General features: G+C 35.5%; 1 protein-coding gene across 1 annotated transcript in view; it reads right to left on the bottom strand.

Moving 5' to 3' along the window:
• The window catches only part of PDHX (pyruvate dehydrogenase complex component X), a 33,761-nt gene extending 13,432 nt beyond the window's left edge, over nucleotides 1-20,329 (bottom strand). The window contains exons 1-6 of the mRNA XM_026707152.2: nucleotides 20,082-20,329; nucleotides 17,004-17,087; nucleotides 15,166-15,266; nucleotides 13,038-13,228; nucleotides 11,549-11,647; nucleotides 406-583 (exon numbers count right to left, since the gene is read on the bottom strand). Of these exons, the coding sequence (XP_026562937.1) occupies nucleotides 406-583; nucleotides 11,549-11,647; nucleotides 13,038-13,228; nucleotides 15,166-15,266; nucleotides 17,004-17,087; nucleotides 20,082-20,223 (795 nt within the window). The 5' untranslated portion in view covers nucleotides 20,224-20,329. The remainder of the gene's footprint in view (nucleotides 1-405; nucleotides 584-11,548; nucleotides 11,648-13,037; nucleotides 13,229-15,165; nucleotides 15,267-17,003; nucleotides 17,088-20,081) is intronic.
• Between the last annotated feature and the right edge of the window lie 1,128 nt (nucleotides 20,330-21,457).

Raw genomic sequence — 21,457 nt, 5'->3', positions numbered from 1 at the left:
CAATAAAAACACATTTTACATATTAAATTAAAGGAAGAAAGATAATTGCAATGGAATAGGATCATGACAATAAAGGACATCCTTTAAACCATAATGTTTAGTGGTGGAAAAACTGGGTTTTAATACATAATGTTTTCTAAATAACTATGTTGCCAATTATAGCTTTCTTAAATCAAAATGAATATTCTACATGGGCATATAAACTACAAGGCTTGTATAAATATTCATTACAATTCCCACTGAAGTCCACCCAGAATCATAATAGATCAGTGTGTCCTTAAGTTGCATAAAGAAATAAAACTCTGAACTGAATTCTAAAACCCTATTGGTATAACTCTATCATTTATTTTTATATAATGTGATGCAGTGTTCTTCACATAGGTATAAATCTGAGAAAGTTAATACCATGGAAGCTGGCCGGCCAGGAACAGAGACAGGGGTAACTGGAGGACGTGAAGCGCTAATTGGCACACTTCCTGATGGTGCAGGCAAAGGCATTCTAGCTTGGTGTGGGGGAAGTGAAGAAACCATGGGTTTTACTTCCACAGGCTTTTGCTTCTGCTCCAAAAGCTTGAGGGCATCCCTGTCAATTCAAAGACACAAGTGGAAAGGTTTAAGACACACTTCAAATCTAATAAAGTGCAAATAAATCTATAAAACAACCTCTGCCAAGCACAAACGCTTGGTGTGCTCTGGTCCATGGGATCGTAAACTGTCAGACGTGAAGACATAACTTAGTGACTGAACAGGACCAATAACAAAGCACAACAAAAATCCAAAATCAGTCCTGATATTGGAGATTATTTACCAAGCAACTTATAGGTCCCATTATTAAGCATTCACTTATAGGACAATAGATTTAAGTTGTAAACTAAACCATTTGGACTACAGCAGTGTTTTTTCAATCTTGACAACTTGAAGATGTGCAGGCTTCAGCTCACAGAATTTCACAGCTAGCATGTTGGCTGCAGAATGCTGAAAGTTGAAGTTCATGCACTGTAAAGTTGCCAAGTTTGAAAAATACTGCACAATATATATCATTTCACTGTATGAAATGCCAAAGTTTCCTGATCAGGACTATTATTAAATCCCCTCCCATGTCCACACAGTATACAGTTGCAGATTGCAGACTTTACCCTGTCTGAAATTAGAATATGACTTGGGATTGTCTAGGTTGTCTAAGAAGATAAAATTGAAAATAGAACATATTAAAATAGATAAATAGTGACATTTATCATACTATATTTTGAAATGAAGAGTACTTGTCCCCTGTGCATTTCAAGTTTACAATATTTATGTATAATTCACCTTTATTATTTTTATAAATAGCTCAACATAATATTCTTTTTTTTTAAATAAAGTTTTATTTGGGTTTTCACACACAAAATACAAGTAAAACATCTTTTTTGAAAATAGCATGGTCCCGGGTTGAACTTCTTTATACAGACACAAAACTCAATTTTATGCTCCTTTTTGTATTCTATTCCATATTTTATACTATTCTACATTTTATATATAGTTTTTCCCCTTTTAATTTTCTCAATTTTATTTTGATTATCTCATCTCAATTCAAATCATTATATTTATACTTTTGTCTGTTCTGTTTCAATTTCATATTATCTTTTCTCATTAAACAAATTTTCTCCTATAGTTACTAATTGGAGTATGACACCTTTATATCTTTTAATTACATCCATTCAACTCTTATTTAAACTTCAATATATACCTTAAGTTTATGGCCTTCAATATAATACATAATACATAACTTCCAATCAAATTCTGCTTGGCACATTCTTATAATACACACTATATTCTTTAAAAAAAAAAAAGATTATAAATATATGTAATTATAAACCCTCATTCCATTCCAGTTCAGTTCTATCATTAATAATCATTAAAATCTTAACATCTTTAACACTTCTTTTCAATTAAATATCATACTTCCTTAAAAACACATATAATCTCCATAATTAATTTTTCCCTTATTTCTTATGTTTTATAAATCATTAAATATACCTTTTGTTACATTTATTTATTGACAAGCATTCCACTGAATTACGATAGCTATTTTATCAGACATTTTAATCATACATTGTTTCATATTTTCTAAAATTATTTCTGCTTCTAATATAACCATATTATCTTATGTACCTTTGCAGAATCCCTTTTTCCATTAAGTTTTCACCCATTATCTCTAAATAGGCCCTGTTTCTCTATATTTTGCTTCTGTCCTTTATAACTTCTTTTCCTTTCTTTCTTCCCTCTCATCATCTCCCTCCCCTTTTTACCCCCTTGTCTCTCTAGTTCTAATTCTCTCTTCTGCATTTCCCTCTTCTGTTGCTTTCTGATTTTATACTTATTTTTCACTCTATTTTTTGGGGAGTTGTTTTTCCCAATCTTAAACTTTCCATTCTCTTTCTCCCCTTTCCTTTTTTTCCACCATCTAAGATTACTTGTTCATTAAAGATGGCTTCTTCTTTGTCGTAATCTTCTTGTTCTGCAGGCATTTCTTATTGTTTCTCATAATTCCAAATCTCCATTTCTAAAAACTGAAATATGAAGCCAAAAGAACCTCTCCCTTCTTGTGCATCTTCTTTGTACTTTTTAAGTTCCATTTTCAGTTCTTCTAAAAGTGGAGCCATTTTAAACAGTTTTAAACAACTACCCGATTGATTTTAGTCATTCAAAACAATAACCAAGAATCCAGTAATCCAGATAGTCCCGAGTTATATCTTATTTCTTTTTCGACTTTCTCTTCCTGGGGTTTTTGTTGCGATATTTCAGTTAGAATGTATCTTTTGGAAGTCTTGTTGAGATTTTGCTGTAAATTCTTTTTAATTCCAGGCAGTCTCCTCCCTTTCAGATCCTACCCTTTTATTCTTTTTCTCTCCTTTCCTGTTTTCAAAAGCTTTTAATTATCCAGAAATCTTTATTATCCCTTTGACTTTTTATTTTCAGCATTAAATGCCTATTGATGTCAAAGTGGGTTGTTTTCTAATTTCTTGCTTAAGTCTCTTAGCTTAAGTCTCTTAGCTATAGGAAAAAGAGAAAACCAAATCTTTTCCCTTTTCTCTCTCCTTCGCAGCTTAAAAATCTTCTTAGGGAACAATGTTATTGTTTTTAACAGTTTCAATTCCAGGGTACCTTATTTGTTGCTTTTGCTGTTTGACCCGGTCAACCAAAACTTTCTCTTCTTATCTTCCTCCTGCACATTCTTTTCCGGTCAAGTTCTTCTTTGTGGTGGCCATTTCTGACCACTGCTGCAACCGCCTTCGGGAAAGGGAGTAATGGCCAGCTGGGGAGGAGAGATGTGGCTCTCCTCAACCCTGCTGGCAGTCTCCCCCCTCTTCACCACCTCTACGGGGTGGCTTAGCCCTGAAACCAGCTGGCTCGGGGCGCTCCAGCGGCGAGCACGGATCGAAGCCTCGCAGAGACGAGGTTTCGATCTGTCGCTGAAGAAGCTCAAACCGGCAGTCAGCTCAACATAATATTCTTACTTGACTCCCAACACCCAACAACAACATTGTGAGGTGATTGGGTTGAGACAGCGTGACTTCCCAAGGCCACCTAGCAGGCTCTCATGCCTAAAATGGGATAGAACTTACAATCTCCTAGTTTCTAGACTAGCACCTAGATTAATTATGCAATACATTATATGACTGAAAGTAATCGGGAGTCAGATAGCATACAAGTTTAATAGTTAAGTTACATTTATATTATTGCATTATTTATTCACAAAAATGAATATTTTATTATTGTTGTTTGTTGAGACATTAATTATTACCTATTAAACATGTATGCAGCCCAACTCCCAATGATTCTGAGCAGGTTACGGCAATCAAAGAAATTACAATAATACAATAAAAGATGTCAACAATAAAAGATGGCAAGAATGACAGACTGGATGGAACAAAGCAAGGGTCTCATTCTCTCTCACCAGGTTGAAGAACCAGGTCTTTATAGCTCTTCTAACTAGCAGCAGATTGTGGGCCATCTGGATCTCAAAGGGAACTTTGTTCCTCTTGTTCTAATCTAGAGAGAAAGGCACTGCTACAGAGAAAGCATGCTTCTGGGGTCCTGGAGAAACGGTATTGTTTAATTGAATGAGTCTGGATTCTGCCAATGCTTGAAGATCAAACTGACTAGGTAGATATTATGGGAGACAGGCAGTTCAAGAAGCAACTAGGCCTTATGCCATGAAGGCTTTTATAGAAACAAACTAGCAAACAGTACAACTTGTGAAGCAGAGTTGGCACACTAAGGAATGTACATGGCACACTAAGGAATGTACATCACTGCTTGCAATTGCTGCATTACGTACCAGTTGAAGTTTCAGGGCAGCTCCATGATTACTGCATGTGGCAGTAATCAAGCTATGAGGTGACCAGGGCATGAGAGAGTACCTAAAGCCCACCAAACTAGTCTCAATCTAGAAAAAAGTGCAACTCTTAAACAGAAGTTGCTAATCCAGGAAGATTTCCGGACTGCACCCCAATCTTGAAGGGTAAGTGCAACCTCATCCAAGGTCAATGATGGAATATTGCCAGATCTGGATAGCTGATAACTCATAGCCATTTGGTCTTGGTAATATTTAGAAAGGTAATGGCCAATTATTGATACATTTTTGACTTTTGGAAGAATGGACCAAACACAGACTACATTTGTTGTGCTTAGATTCTAACAAAATCTTTGCAAAAATAAAATAAATTTTAAATTATCCTATTAAGAGTAATCTTTTTAGGCTGAATAAAACTCATAACTGGATTCATATATTAGACACTAAGGCATAGGTCCCCAACCCATGGGCCATGAGACATTTAGAACCAGGCTGTGGAAGCAATGGACAAGTACGTGCATCTCTACTTGTGTGAGTAGTGGGTGAATGCATGCACATGTGCTTCATTTGTGTGAGTGATATGCGTGCTTGCCGCTCACACAAATGGAGCTGCACTCACTTGCCGGTTGCTCTTTTCCCCTCCCATCAGTTCCTAAAGCCAGAAAGGTTGGGGAACTCCACACTAAGGCATAATAAGGGTAACTTTGTATTTATTAGCATGATATTCAATAATTTGATTGATGCATTTGGAAGTCTGCATTGCTACAAAATAAGGCAGGAATGCTGGCATGCTGGTAGGAAGTTCAGAAGTTGTAGAAGCTTCATCACTGGAGGTTTTTAAGAAAAGACTGGACAGCCACCTGTCTGAAATGGTATAGGGTCTCCTGCTTGAGAAAGGGGTTGGACTAGAGGACTTCCGAGGTGCCTTCCAGCTCTCTTCTGATTGAACTCTCTACTTCTGCCATAACACTTCCCACTTGGTTCCAAATTTAGATTTTGGTAATAGACACAGGTCAAGCTCTTAACTTTTGAGGAAGTGAACCAAATTCCTCCTAAGTATTTGGTTTGAGTGCAATCACTGCCATAAATAATTTGAGGAAAGGTGGCATTGACAGCACTGTAACCTTCTGCCACTCAGCTAATCATGAGGAGGAAAAAGAAGAGATCAGAGCAATACTCAGGCATAATAGTCAATTCCTTACAAACGCTTCAAATGTGGAACCTACTGAGCAAAATCTCAGTTTACAACAGCATTTCTGGTAACAAAGAGAGAGAAAAAAGAGATGAAGAATATTCTTTCCAGTCACTTTAATTTTTGTTTCACTTTGGAGATTAGCATAATTTATTCTTTCACATTTGCTGTCTTGCATTTTCAACACAACTGCATAGAAAACAGAAAGCTGCTCTATGCAGAAATGGGATTTTTTTTGTTGAGGGTTCATTCATTTACATCATCTAGTCTGCCAAGATATGTGTCCTCATTTCTTCTCCCTCTCTTTGATGTAATGGATCTTATATCTTTTCATACCATTACTCCAATTTGTTTAAGCTCTCTTGGGAAACAATAAAGGCAATTTCTGACAGCTTCTCTTTAGAACAAGCTTAACTCATAGCAGATGCTTTGCTGATTTCTTCGGAGTGAACTGCCTTATCAGCTACTGTACATTTTAAGCAAACATCAATAACAATAATCTAACAATGATTAATGTTGATTAAGCGGGAGGGAAAAAAATCTCAACCCCCTTCCTGAATTTGGATTCTGTTTTCTTAACTGTGATAATAATTAAGAAATTGAATTGTTTCCTTAATTAACCCTTAATTTGACTTGTGACTATGGATGAATATGCACAAGAAATTCATCCACAGATATGGTGATGACCACTACCTTTGATGGCTTAATAACATCTACAGTTTTGTGGAGAATATGTGTTGTGGTCCACTGGCGGCCTGAAGAGCTGACAGCAGAGTCAGACAGTGGGGAGGAACATGGGCCAGTCCTGGAGTCTGGGGAGGACTTGAACGAGGGATCTGTGTCCGACACAGAAATGGGGCCAGGACCATCTGAGAGTTATGTGCTGACTCCGGAGCCTCCAGAATCTGACATCAGAGAGGCAGAGGAACAGGGGGAGCCTGTTCCCAGTGCGTGCTTGTGCAGAGCTGCAAGAAGGCAAGAACAGTTAAGACAAAAGGGGTGACTTGGGAGTAAGGCTTGGAGATGATTGCCCCCCCCCACATAAGAAATAAAGGAGGAACAAAGGGACATGAGCCTTTGCAGGAATCAACTTTGTTTGTACTTTGTTTCTTTGTTCTGGTTGGTTTAAACTCTGAAGCTCCATGTTGACTTTGTGCTCTGTTTGGCCTTGTACAGTTAATTGGCAATTTAGACGTTGGCAGCATTTTAAAGGAGATAAAGGTGGTTACTTATCAGCCTTATGCCAAAAGACTGTGGCAGACTTCTGTTGGAATATTCATAAACTGTTTGGGACTCAATACAGGCTGAGAATCAGTGGTGGTATTCTACCAGTTTGACCCGGTTCTGCAGAGCCAGTAGCAGCAATGAGCAGCGGAGACCGAACCAGTTCTCTCCGCTGCTCTGCTGTTGGGCCCACCTGCCTGCCCAGGCTTCCATACTCACCTTTATCCTCTGAATTTGAAGCGCAGCTACTTTGTGCGGCACAGTAGAGTGCCGTGCGGCAGTTGCTGAAGTGACCGGGATCGTGCAGGCTTGCAGGAGGTGAGTTAGAACGCCTCTGCACCTGAGCAAAGTGCGCATTTGGCATGCACACACACACAGTGTGTGCACGTGCACAAAGCGCACCCACCAAGCCACATCCACTGAACCGGTGGTAAAAATATTTGAATCCCACCATTAAAGTGAATGCACATAATTCACAGCCGTTGAAATGGGAACAGAGTGTGATTATTACTGTCTCGGGAAGCCTTGGTCAGAACAATATGCCTCTTAGCAGCCACTGGAAAAGCCAACTAAATGGGACATCAATGGTCAGTGATAATGTAACTCTCAATGGTACATCCTCAAGGAAGAGGAATGACGTACATCTAGAAACGGTTCTCAAAATGGGAAGATCTTTCATCTGAACTAATGGTGTTTGTTTATTTGTCAGAATTTTATCTTGCCTTGCCTCTAGGAACTTAAATTAAAAATAAATCAAAACAAATAATGAAGTTGATGGTATAAACTTTCTAATAGATGGTTTAAATTGCTCATTATTTCTGATTATCTAGGAACTCTGTATATCCACCAGGCCCTCCTATTTGTTTCTCAAAATAACCCTGAAATTGCTGAGAAATAGTAATTGGTGTGAAGTCATCCTTTCAGATTCCAGTGCTATGTAGACTTGAGCTGAGCTCTCTCAGCCCAGCAACCCTAAATATACTTTTACACCGGCTCCAAAACAGTGATAAACAACTCCACTATTTTGTCATGTCTTCCATCTCTGTTTAATTATGTTTTTCTAACTACATGCACTGTTTTGAAATATGTTTAACAAAAATATGGTAAATAAAGCTTTTTAAAATGACACTACACTTAGGCATCACTGATAATGCAAGCACGTGTGCCTAATAAACTATATATAAAAGAAAAAGAACTCAAAGTGATTATAAGAACATCCATATTATGGAACAATTGCTATCTTAATTGCTTATTTAATAAAGCAGTAACATTTTATGGAAAACAATTTTCTTAAGTGAAAAAGCAATTACTATTATGTGCAAAGATAATCAGAAATAATGAGCAATTAAAGTATCTAGTAGAAAGTTTATACCATCAACTTCATTATTTGCTTTAATTTATATAGATTGAAAAAATGAAATTTTCATCCTAATTTTTAATCTGCAAAACACTATTATTTTTTCATGCTACTGCAGAATAATTAATATGTTCAAAAATATAAAGAGTTAAAATATAATTAAAGTTTTAAAAGTATTTTATTACTCAAAGAAATCTTTAAATTACTAAACACGCCTTCTTGTAAAACCCAGTTCACCATAAAATGCAATTGCTTTGTTTATGATTTTTGTAGATTACAGCTGCTTTTTTATGAAAAAGTTCAGCAAAACCTATATATATAGGCCAGGAAAAGAAAAAGTAAAGTAAAACCTATATATAGGACAGAAAAAAAGAAAAAGAAAAAAGAGTCTGGCTCCAGATCAAAAGAGTAAGGTAAGGTTGTATGTTCTTTTCTTATTTAGTCAAACTATTTGCAGAATATATATTTAGAATGGCTAGATTGAACAGAGAGGAGTATGGTTTTAAATTGGAGGAAGATACATCATTACCTTGTATAATTTTATAATACTACACTGTCAGCAGAAAATACAAATTATTTGTAAGCTTTAGAAATAAAAGTCAAGGATCATTAGAGAAAACATGGAAAAAGGATTAAATATAAAGAGGACCAAGCTAATTACAACCCTTAAACCTAATCAATATTTAGAAATATGAAATATAAATGAATTTAATTATTGGGTAGTTTCTGCCTTATAGGATTAACTTTCAGTGGTAAGAAATCAGCAGTCAACAAACACATCTCAGATTGGCATTTGGTAGGACAGAACTAAAAGGCTTAGGAAAGATATTTAAATGTCAAGATACCTACAAATACTAGAATTATGTATGCAATACTTTCTCCGATATTCTATGGAACTGAGAGTTGGACTTTGAAGGAGGAAGCTAGAAGTTCATGATTTTGAAAGCTGTTTCCTCAGACTATCATGGATGGTCAAAGGAAACAAAAAAAAATGGATCATAGAACAATCAATCCAGAGTTCCCACTTAAAGCATAAAAGCAGGTTCAAATCAAATTTTGGAGACATTATACAAAGATATGACTCCTCAGAGAAATTTATTATGTGGGAAAGGTGGAGAGAAAGAGGACAATTAGCTGCAAGGTAAATGGATCCAATTACAGTGGTGAAGGAGGAAGACTTGAAGGACCAGTTTGGTGATAGATCATCTAGGAAAAGCTCCATAAGGTCACTAAGAGTCAACATTGATTTGATAGCACGTAGTCAATCTATCTATAATGAATGAATCTATTTGTGATATCTGGGACTTTAGTTATAAATTACAACTGCACTATTAAAATCAATGAGGGTTTTGCCAATGACTTCAATTAAGTATGACTTTCGCTATCAGTAATTTCTCAATTCATTTTGCCAATTCTGAAAAATACAAAATGCAGTCTTCTATGTTCTCAGGACATGCCATTATCAGTGGAATAGGTTCATGATGATGAACAAAATAAATACAAACCTATTTACCAGTTTTGTTTCTAGGGGTTTTTTTAAAACACCATTTTACAGCTGAGATCTCTCTCCCAAAACAAAACACCAGAATTGACAAATGTATAAAATCCAGTATCACAGATTTGTTGAAATATGTGCTCTGTATGAAATATAGCTTTTGTGGAAAAAATGTAATTTGTGAGATTCAGCACAAGAAATTTAGCTCCATTCACTATAGTGTGACTTTTACTGTAATAAAGTTTTACTGAAAATTGTGTTTTGCTGCCACCTGCAGTTCTCTGACTTGGGGGGAAAAACCTACATAATCAAATAGTCCATTGCTTATTGTTTTATTTCAATTAGCATTGTTGGCTATACTAAACAATTGAGCGTAGATGGGAAGAATTATCTGTCATATATTACCTCTATTATAAGGTAACATAATGAAAATATGACTTGCTCTTATCTTAACTGCAATACACATAGGTTCCAGTCAACCTTCAACTCAGAATTTGAATGAGTAGTTAAAGACATATCTAAGGGTAAAAATCATTAACTTTTGTCCTTGTACAAAAACCTGTCTTACATCTCCTTGGCTACTAGGGAAAATTAATTACTGTAGGTATCTCAGTAACCTATAGAAGGTTCCAATCTGCCATGAATTAATTATATACTATAAATTACATTTACATTTTTACAATTACTGAGATTTCTCATTAGTGTTACATGGCAGATATTATGTATTCAGTTTACTCTTCCATCTAAGTTGGGTCACAAGAACAAAATAGAGGTAGTACTTATTCATGTTTAATACAAAGATCTACGATGCCATTTCAGTATTGGCGCTGTCTTAGTGGGTGGCTTCCCATTATCTCTAAGAAGTGAGCAATATTTAAGTGCTCTGATACGAAAGGCAGTTCATTTATTAATAGAAGAAAAAGTCCACAGTTATGAAACTATCACTCCTAAATCTAAGTATAGTAATCTCAAGTACTATAATTGATTTGGAAAATGTTGGATAAGGATTCTTGCTTAAGATCTAAAATCTTTTATTACCAAGGAGTTTGTATGATACACAGCTCCATACAAGCTCCATCATTCAAAAGAGTCTTCCAATTAATTTCACTGCAAGTAGGGGCAATGTAACCCTGGTAGGATTTCTTGATTATGTAAATAGCCCCGCCATTCTATAAATAGAATCAGAAACTGAACTGATTTAACAACACTTTTCAAAGCACAGCATTTTCGCAATTGTGGTAGCCATTGAGGAACTGGATGGAAGAAAAACTTTTGGTGCTTGCGAAAGAGAAGTCTGCATGGCTCAATTTTCTAGTATCCATTTTCCAATAAGAATCAGCTGCTTTAAATGTTTGCGTAATTTCTTTTTCTGTATAACTTTACTCTGATGTCACTGACTCAGACCTGACCTTTGGTGACTGTACTGGAAGATGCCTGCTTATCCCTGGTAATAACTCTTGCTCTTCCAAATACATTGCAACAGTCCACTTGATTCCATTCATCCATCTCTTTGATGATCTTCTTTTGCCAAACCACTGTTAAGCTTAATTTAGGCATGCTATAGTAGTTGCTTAGCTCCGTAAACTGTATAAGTCTTATGTCTTACCTCTTAAAGCTGTCAAGTTTGAAAAACACTGGTTCACCCTTTCTCTTTCTTCCCCTTTCTTTTATATCTTCCCATGTGATTCACCATAAGATTTTATTCAGTGTGCAACTTAAAATACTGTCATGGAACTTCTATATCACTGTCTTTATAGTTTCAACTGACAAACTAATTCATTCATCCCCATGTTCCTTTCTGTCTGTGATCTTATTACAACTAATACAAAGTTCCATTTGCTAGGAAAGTAAGATACCAACTGGTATAGTTGATTCTTACAAAAATTAGAAGGAATATATTTTATAGAATATGATACATAAAGAAAAAGTTCACATTTCACATACTCTTTTGTGAAAATTCCTCGAGGTCCCGAGGGTTTGCAATGACTTGCATCAAGCCCATGTGTCTCTAAAATATTACGGGCAGCAGGACTTAAGCGAAACCTAAAAAGCAAAGTTACAACTGCATTAAAACGGTACATACAAAAAAGTAACACAGCATTTATTAAATAAATATATATACCATATTTAATTTTTTCTAAAATTTAAATACCAAAACAATTCTGATCATTAAAGTAACATAAAAGTAACAATAATTTATCTAGAGAAGCAATAGCCAACAGGAATCATATTTAACAACACTTTGCAGACACAAACTAACCCTCGTCCCCGCTCCCAACTCAAAACTGGTACTTTCCGGATGTGTGTTGGTGGTCAACATGATAATTATCAGGATGGTAAGACAGCTTAGCACATCTTCAAAGAAAATGCTCCTTTACTGCAAGTATGCTATATATGCTTTTAGAGTAATGAACAACTGATAGCAATTTGCCCCAATTATTGTTTCCTCCTTTACATATAAAAAAGGAATTACCTACAAGTGAAAAAAAAATACTTCATCCATTTAACCCTTTAATAAACTATACTGTTATATGGCAACATTAAAAAAAAGTTACTACTGCAGCCAAAAGCTGAAACCTATGAACAATTTTAACTAAATGGACAAATATCAAATTAGGATATATTAGAGACATCCTATGAGTTAAAATTAAGAAAGAATTAAGCAATGCAGATAGAGGTGTGTAAGATAAAATTTACTTTAATTTACCTTGTCCACAGCCTGGTCTATTTAGTTAAAAAAAACAAAACACCATTCTTAAACTGTATTGCCATTCATTGAAGTGTTAAGACAACCAATACATCAATAGTAAATTATATAGGAAAAGATTTATTGCATCTATGCCCCTGATATGGAACACCTTGCCTTGGTGATGAAAATGATGTTACCGTTTTTTTAAAAATGTGTTACCTGCTTGCTAAATTTTGTACGGCAGTCATGATGAAACATTTTAGAGGCCTTTGATATCTAACACACAATAATACTGACACTACGGCATAGATTTGTACTACTGGAATATTTTATTGTTATTCTGTGAATTGTATGGATTTGTATGGATACATAAAATTGACTATTGATATATCGGTTGTCACTTTCTTGGAGTCAGTGTTCTATAAACACTGTAAATAAATAAAGTTTTCCACAAAAAAATGTACTGATGTACTGGCTTGTCTTTCCATTTATTTCATTTACTATTTCTATACCACTGATAATGCACAGTGAAGTATAATTTTTTCACGAATAGTTGTGAGAAGTTAGGCTAAAATATACACTCTTTTTCCTGATTATTCTGAAGCTTTTAGAATAGGATATTAAGATATGGATTTTTATGCATCAGGAACAATCTAGTTTCTCACATGAATACAAAATTCTATAGAAGACTCAGTAGAAATATGTATTGAAATACATCAGTCCATGAGGTACCCAGAGACTTACCGTTCTTTTCCAGGGTGCTCTTCTACTTTATGAGCTAATGGGAGAGTTGGGGAAGAGGCTGTTGATGTCACAGACTCAGAGGGTGTATCAATGATTACACTTGGTATATCAACTTGCTTCCAGTCTTGTCCTTCTTCTACTAGCAAACCAATTAATGCACCCAAGCGCACATTTTTACTGCCCTCTTCCTTCTGAAATGGAACAGAAAACAGTATACTGCAGACTTATGAAATTAACAGGTTTTTGCATCATTTAGTGAACAACCACTTTTAAAAATTCAATCAATCCCAGTCTGCAAACTAAGATACTAACAGGATCCAATCTGGGTTGGTCACTAGGACCAGAGATTTTGTCTTTCGAGCTTTTGGACTCATCTTCAGGGAACTGTATGTGATTGAGGTTTGGGGAAGCCTTACATTTGCTATGAAACAAAAAACTGACAGCTAAGGAGCAGGAACTAAAACTAGTTGCAGACCTCTGGAATGTGTAAATGCCTGACTAGTAAATGTAGTCCTTGTTAGCACTTCCTTATTCTCCTTTTCCTCCCTGTCCAGTTATACTGCCTCTCATTACTATCCAGTTTTGTTTCTTCTTTCTTTTCTATTTCCTTTGAACCATAAAGAATTCCAAAGGAGAGTCATTAATAAAAGTTTTTAGAGGTTCCTTTGATTTTAAGTGAAGTGGATAATATACCTCATTTTTCAAATGCTGTTAATGATCTTTACTAGAAAGAATTCATAAATACAGTAAGAAATGTTTACATTTGTCTATCTGTAACTAAACTGGAAGCCACAACAGTTGCGATAGCTAAAACTAAATATATCAATTTTTTGCTTGATTTCAAGAAATAATCACTTGCCCATTCTAAAAATCATTTAACATATTGCTTTTCAATGAAATTACAAAAAAGTAGGAAAAAACATTTCACGAAAAAGGTCTAAAACTAATTGTGATGAAGCTAACTGATCAATTGAAAACAAATAAACATAGGAATGCCAATAAAAGTTCATGCAAACCCTTTTAGAAAAAGACCTTACTTTCCATATTATCTATTCTATACTATATCATCTATTAAGAAATATTTACTGTTTTTTGCTTCTTAAGTGTCTCAATTGTTCTAATAAGATTTATGCAGGAAACAGGTTCATAGATGTTCTACAGAAGATGAAAGTCTTAACTGAAAGAAGAGTTTTCTGATGAAGCAGCTCTGAAAGACTGACACAGTGTGAATCTTACATTGTGAAAGATCGGTTCCATTATTTCAGGTGCAGCCCTATTATCTTAAACTCCAGACAGGCATTTTCTTGCTTGATTTCTTCTTAACTGCCCAGGAAGGTATACTCCATCCATATATCATTATGGATGATACTCATTTGCATAGCTTAGTGAAGCAGAAAGTTTCAACTGCAGATTTCATATCACAAACAATGATCTGAATTTGCATACAGTAAGCAACTTTACGCAATGATATTGCTATAATAGGATTTTAACATGCATATAATAATGTCTACAATAAAGACTTTGTACAAAATATGCTGACAAAAGTGCTTTTGCACAAAGCTTTGAATGGTTGGTGATCTTTTCTGTCATATCTCCTTCATTGGCAGTATTTTTAATCTAGAAATATTTGAATCTCTACTATTTTTACAACTACTCATCATATTGGCATTGCAAAAAAGATATTTACTCAACCTAAGAATTATGTAATGTGCGACATGTTTCTTTCAAACCAAAGCATGGTGTTAGGCAACACTGAATAATCACATGATTTCAAAAGCAGGTATTTGTCAGATTCAGCTAGCAATCATTTTCTGAAACCAAAACAAGCCTACACAGAGTAGGCTTGAATAATAAACTGTTTTACCAAAATATAATTTATCCTTAAACTAATAAAAAAGGTAACATTCAAAAATGTTACACTTCAATGAAAATGTGTTGTTAACAAGTCAATAGCAAACAGTAATTTTCAATGTATTGTAGAAGGGAAAGACTAAACCGGGTCAAGAAATTCTAATAAAATACTTAAAATCACAAAAAATAAATCTAAGTCTAGTGAAACTTAAGTATATATTCTAAAGGTCATAATATTCTAAGGAGCATAATTTATAATCACTTAAATTACTCCTACCATTATTTTAGCTAATATGCCATCATCACTTGATTCCATTGTAACCACTGCCTTATCTGTTTCAATTTCACATAGGGCATCTCCAACATTCACCGTTTCTCCTGTAAAATGAAAATAAAATTCAATTTTTTCAACAAATTTCATAGGTTTTGAATTCATAGTTTATATTAAGTTTATGAACTAAATTATAATTTGTAATTTTGCAATAAAAACATTTAATTTAAAACACAATGAGTTTTGTTAAAAACTGTAATGAACTAAATTATTTGTTTTTAGATAAAGAAAGTGCATTTTAGTACAAATACAATAAACAGTGTTAATAAAGTAAATTAAGGATTAAATTAATATGACTTGTGGCACTGCGTAAAAATTCATATGGCATTCTTACCATTATTGTTTATGCCCATATGTAAAAAATAGTGAAAAAAGGAAAAGTGATACTGACCATTGGCTGATATACAACCAGCTATATTAAAATTGGTTGCAAATCAACTTCAGTAAAGAAAGAATAACAGCTTAATTGATGTGTATAAACCTTCTCCAATATATTTCTTTCCATACCTGTTAAGACTACAACTCTCAGAAGTCTAACTAAGAATTATGGGAATTGCATAAATCAGCAACAGAAATGAAGGATGAGACTGAATCAAAGGAAATTTACAAAAAAAATTCCATAGTAATACCCAGGATTAAAAGGAAAAAGTACTAATGGGACAACTATAATAAATAATGCAATGTTCCCAAGAAGAGAAGGAAACTAAATTTATCTAAGAGCAAAGAAAAAAAAGACTGAAATTTTAAGACAAGGATTACTGTCTTATGTCAATAAAAGATGCCAGGTAGCTAAACAAAATTATCCTAAGTAATAAATTGCAATAAGCTTGAAAACAGAAATTTCATGTAATCTGGTATTTAGGTATTAAAAGTCTCTCTACATAAACAGTACTATCCCGTTTCTGCCTTTTTTTTCATACATTCACACAAAACAAATTTAAGAAGTAATCTGAAATTGCTTTGGAAGTTCCTAAAGAGAAGAAAAAACCTATTAAAAACATGTATTTAATTTCAAAACGTAAGAAATAGAAATTTATATGTAAAATACCATGTTTAAAATGGAATCATTTAGCTAGCATCTTCTCCTAAATTCAATAACACACACCATTTTATTTCTCTGTTAATGAGTTAATCGATCCAGAATTCTTCATTAACTAAAGGCCGGTTAGACATTTTCCATTTAAAATGAACTAAACTGGATAGGTTTCTGAATAGTTCTGAAGTATTTCGTCTCTGGAAAATTGTAGTAACAACGGTTTGATTCTAGGGGTGGGCTTCAAAAAATTTAGCAACCAGTTCTCTTCCTGGTTGCTGGGTGAGTGTGGACATGATTGGTGTGGCCTAGTAAGCCTCCTGCAACATGGTGGGGGGGGGCATTTTCGCCCTCCCCAGGCTCCAGAGGCTTTCCTTGAGCCTCCAGGAGGGCAAAAACGGCCTTCCTGGGCTCCAGATGCTGGAAACAGGCCCATTTCCAGACTTCGGGAACTCCCGGGAAGCCCGTTCCCCCCCCCGGGCCCGGAGGCTCCCTGGAGGGCCCATTTCCACCTGTTTTTCGCCTTCCCCTAGCCTCCATGTGGGTCCTGCACTTACCTGGGATCCAAAATGGGCCGCGAACAAAAATAGCTAGGAGGAATAGATCTAGAATGAAAATACGGTATCAATAATATGTTAACGGTTTAGTAATATTTTTGTATGTATGGCAGAGTAATGCCAAACTGGTTGCTCTGTGTTTGAAACTTATAGTTGTAAACAATAATATATATATTTTAATAGCTCAGATTTACCTTCTTTTTTCAGCCATTTCATTATATTTCCTTCTTCCATTGTAGGTGATAAAGCAGGCATAATGATTTTAATAGCAGGGATACCTAGGACCAGAAAAAAAAAAGTAATATCATCATCCTCAATATCATATTGTTTGTTTCATGAGAACAGCCAACACGGTAAATCCTAATCTGTAAATATATGCAAAGAAGAAATTTTTATCAGCCACTATAAAAACAATGAGACAAGTGATGCTTCCCCAAGCTGTGTACCAAATTCACAGAACCATGTATGCTGCTATGAGGACAATCTTAACTGAAGGAAGAGTAACTACAGGCTGTGAAGAAAGTTGGGCCATAAGCTAACCTAGTTGACCTAGTATATCCTTAACAGCTACTCATTGGCAATGGAAAAGGTAGATTAAGTGACATATATTAAAAAGTTGAGTACAAAAATACAAAGCTAAATTCTGAAAAGCAAAATCTATTCCAACTGCGTTCAAAAACTATTTTTAACAATGTCATATCTGACATGAGAAACGAAAGTAAAACATTCTCAGTCTGTCTTTGGTGTTTCCAAGAACACTGCTGATGGTCTAATTGACTGGGGAGTTTGGAGAACATTCGTTTTTAGTGTAATCTGGCATACTGATCCCAAATTAGGCTAAAGCAATACGTAATAAATCCAAATTATACAAACCTATAAAGAAAAACTTAATAATCGTTGAGTTATGACGATAATGGAGCCTTCTTCCCAATTGTAAATCAGGTGACTCCTGTGACCGACTCAATTTTGCGATCTTTTTTTGCATCATAAAATGTGATCACTTAGCCATGGGATGCTGCAAATGACCATAAATGTGGGTCAACTGCTGAGCACCCAAAGTGCAATGATGTTTTCGGGGGGTGTCAGAATTTGAACCCAGGTCATAAGTATCCCTAGGAGAGTCTTAAACTTCAAATGGTCACAAAGCCATCAATCATAAGTCAAGTACTACCTGTAACTGACCTGTGACATTATTTAGCTGTGTTAGAAGTAGCAAAAAAAATTATAGGTGTGGATTAAGCAAGAAAGATAACTTGACATGAAGTTGCAAAAGCAGATCGTATTGTGAAATGTGATCTCATTTTAGATAGGTAATCAAACTTTGAATGGTCAGAATCTACAGAGGCGCCCCCAAAATTATTTTGAAATTCTATGCCAGCAGAAGAGGGTCAGAAACCCACTCCTCCTCATCAAACAGCCCACCTCTGCCTAAAGGATTGTCAAGGAAAAAGCAGGTCTTTTGTAACTATGAGGATCACTCTTCTCAAATATATTCATCAACCTGCATGGAATTTTTCATAGCCTACTGCAATTCAAATAACTTTTAATTGAAGTAAATACTTTATTTTTGAAAGGTGTTCCTTAAATTTTTGAGGCATAGGCTTTGATTTACTTGAAGTGATATCAGAATGGTATAGTCCGCCTTCCCTTAAGTATCATAACAAGAGATATAGCCATGAGAGACTTATTAAAGCTTGAAAAAAAAAGAGACCATCAGGAACCTTAGTAATCAAAGACAAAAGAACACTGAAAAAAAAACATTTTAGAAAAAGGCAATGCTGCCAAGAATGCTGCATGATTGACAAGCTAGATTTAGCAATTCAAGGACACTTTAGCATTTAGTCCTTGGGTGTTTAACCTTTTGGCTTGCCTCAGCCACACTCAGTAAAGAAAGAAGAGGAATTGCCTTGGGCAGCATATAAAATATATAAATATAATGTGTGTGTTATATTTATGTCTACACACATTAATATAATTTATATATATTAATGTACATAACAATGTTAAAAGTTTATGATTTTGTGAGACTCCAACTGTCCAGGGCCATTGGTTAGATTTTAGCCTTTATGCACAATTTACGAGATCATTCCACTGAATGAATCTCAGGAATCTTAAGGAGCAAAAACTGATAATTGCAAAACAATCCATTTTTCCCTGGAACCAAATTAGGACAGGTAATTTAGATATTTGCACTGATCCTTTATTTAATGCTTAACCGCTTATACTATCATCAATGAGATACTCACACTGATTAAAATTTGTAGCTACCCATTCCCTCTGCTTCCAACTTTCCCTGCAACCTACCTCACTGATTTTCTAGTATAGTGGCAGAGATTACAAATGGCAATCACATGATTGCAAGGCACTTGGTAACTGATTATAAATGTGAGCCGTAATATGACCACAGTGATGGGGAATAATGTTTTACAATGGCTGGAAATAAATCTCAATTGTCATAGTTAGATATCCTTCTTATTAATTATCTGCCACTTTATCTTTTAGACTGAACACAAATTTTCTAAATATGAATCAATATGCAATTTTGTGTTATTAAATACAACATATGTATGAAGTGCTGAAAGTATGGGAAATGGCTTTACTATAAATATAACGCATCATTAAAACACATTTTAATCGTTAGCATTCTGCCTGAAATTGGCAGTGTTTTCCCCCCACTATTTTGCAAATTTTCCCCTTAATAAGTAGCATGGGGTGAAATATGGCAGCAATGCTTTGCTTCTCTATATTTAATATTTACCCTACACGATTAACTCTTTGAGAACATATTCTAGAGCAGAATGTAAAATATGTTTATTGATAAACATTCCATTTCACAAAAGGCTGGCGGCCCGCTCTTGGGATCCCTTATTTAACCCTATATTATAAATAGTTCTCCCTTTGGCCTACGTTATTTCAGGAAGCCAAACTTAAGAAATTAGTTCGTTGATTCTGAAAGGAAAGGAAACCTTCAAGGGACTGAAAGAAATGGAGCTAAATGAATAGAAAGTGTAAAGCTCATTCAAGCCGCCCCAACCGCTTGCAAAAGAGCCTTCTGTATACCAGGAGTCAAAGCAATACAAACTTTGCATTCAGCTCCACATCCTGGCTATTTGGCACCCGTTCCTATTCCTTGCTAGTTTCTTGAATCCACCACGCCTATAAGAAGCACAGCCCCATCCTTTTGCTACCTTCACCGGTCCACCCTGGCGAACCTCCGGTTTAACAACAAATGACTAAGACAGCAACTTTTCCGGGAATAGTCAGGTACTCACCCAAAGTTTCCGGGGTCGTATGTAGGAATTTGCAACCCGCCGCCTGGGACAAGGAACCGAGGGGCGCTCGCATTAAATTTCTGCCCAGCAAGCAATTGATCGTCCCTCTGCAGCGATGGATCAGCCTCAAGGAGGCTGCCATCTTTCCCCCTTTCCCTTCCCTTCCGAGGCCAGGCTGTCTATCGCATTGCCTGAAAAAAGTATTCCCACCACGGCAAGGTGTCTTTTCTGCCTGAAATTCGCGCACGAACTCGGGTAGTCATACGCTAGCCACGCATTCTTTGAAGGGGGGAAGTTAAAAAAAACCTCTTGTGGAAGTACTTTAATACGTATAATTAAAGCGCAATTAGCACCAAACACTAAGCATATTCCGACTTCTTTCATTACATATTTTTTATTTGTGATTGCTATTAAAAAAATGAAGCCACTCTGACTTTTGTGATAGTGTAATTTGCACTATTAAAGCGCAATTTGCACTAAACAATGCAGATTCTGACTTCTTTCACTACATTTTTTCTATTTCAAGTGTTTTTTTTTTTTTAATGAATACAGCTTCACCCAATTTCTTACGTATGTGTATCGGGCCAAAGTTCACTGCCTCCCAGTATTTTAAGAGTAAAACAGTAATGTGTGTTTCTGGGACCCAAACATCTTCCTATGCCAAGCCTCATTTCTTTATTGCCACTTCACAAAAGGCATATAAATGGAATATACGATGATAGCATCTTACACTTTCTGTACTGCATATCAGCAGAATAGTAAACATTGAAAGCAATTATGGGGGGAAATACTAATTGCCTGATAGGTTCGATCTAATCAGTTGTTGCAGAATAAAACTTCCTTTAGAAGTCTACTTGGCTATCCGGTCATAAAACAATCGCAATTTACACCTGTTTAATGCAGAATTTGGTACCAGCAATCTGATGTTTAACATGCTTTGTTTGGGGAAGGAAAAACAATTTTGAAATAACTAAGGAAATATCATTTAAGATGTTCTCGAGGAAAACAGAAGCGATCTCGCCAGTTTAAAGCAGATTATTGAACAGTCAGGTACCTGGCGGCGAGGAAAGGATGGACAAGGCGGTGTTTTATGAATCTACATCTGCGTATATCCCAGTGTCTCAATTGCCTAAGCACGTTACCAGGTTGTAAAGGCCTCGTCTGTTTCCACACAATCTAACCAAACCAAAGCGCGATCTGAAGGGAAAAAAAAATACCTAAAGAACAGTCACGTGCTAGGAATAGATGCTAGAAAAAAAAGCTATCCTTGCAAAGAAGCATTTGGAGTCATGTTTGCAAACTGTGCGTTTCTTCTCAGGCATATACGCCCTTTTCCAATTGACTACGGCCCATTTAGTAACGGTGCAACGGATCTA

Source organism: Pseudonaja textilis, chromosome 1 (assembly GCF_049901715.1).
Source record: "Pseudonaja textilis isolate UNSWEBS1 chromosome 1, rPseTex1.2, whole genome shotgun sequence".
Classification (NCBI taxonomy): domain Eukaryota; kingdom Metazoa; phylum Chordata; class Lepidosauria; order Squamata; family Elapidae; genus Pseudonaja; species Pseudonaja textilis.
The sequence above is the reverse complement of the archived record's forward strand: the minus strand, read 5'-3'. Positions and strand labels throughout refer to the sequence as shown.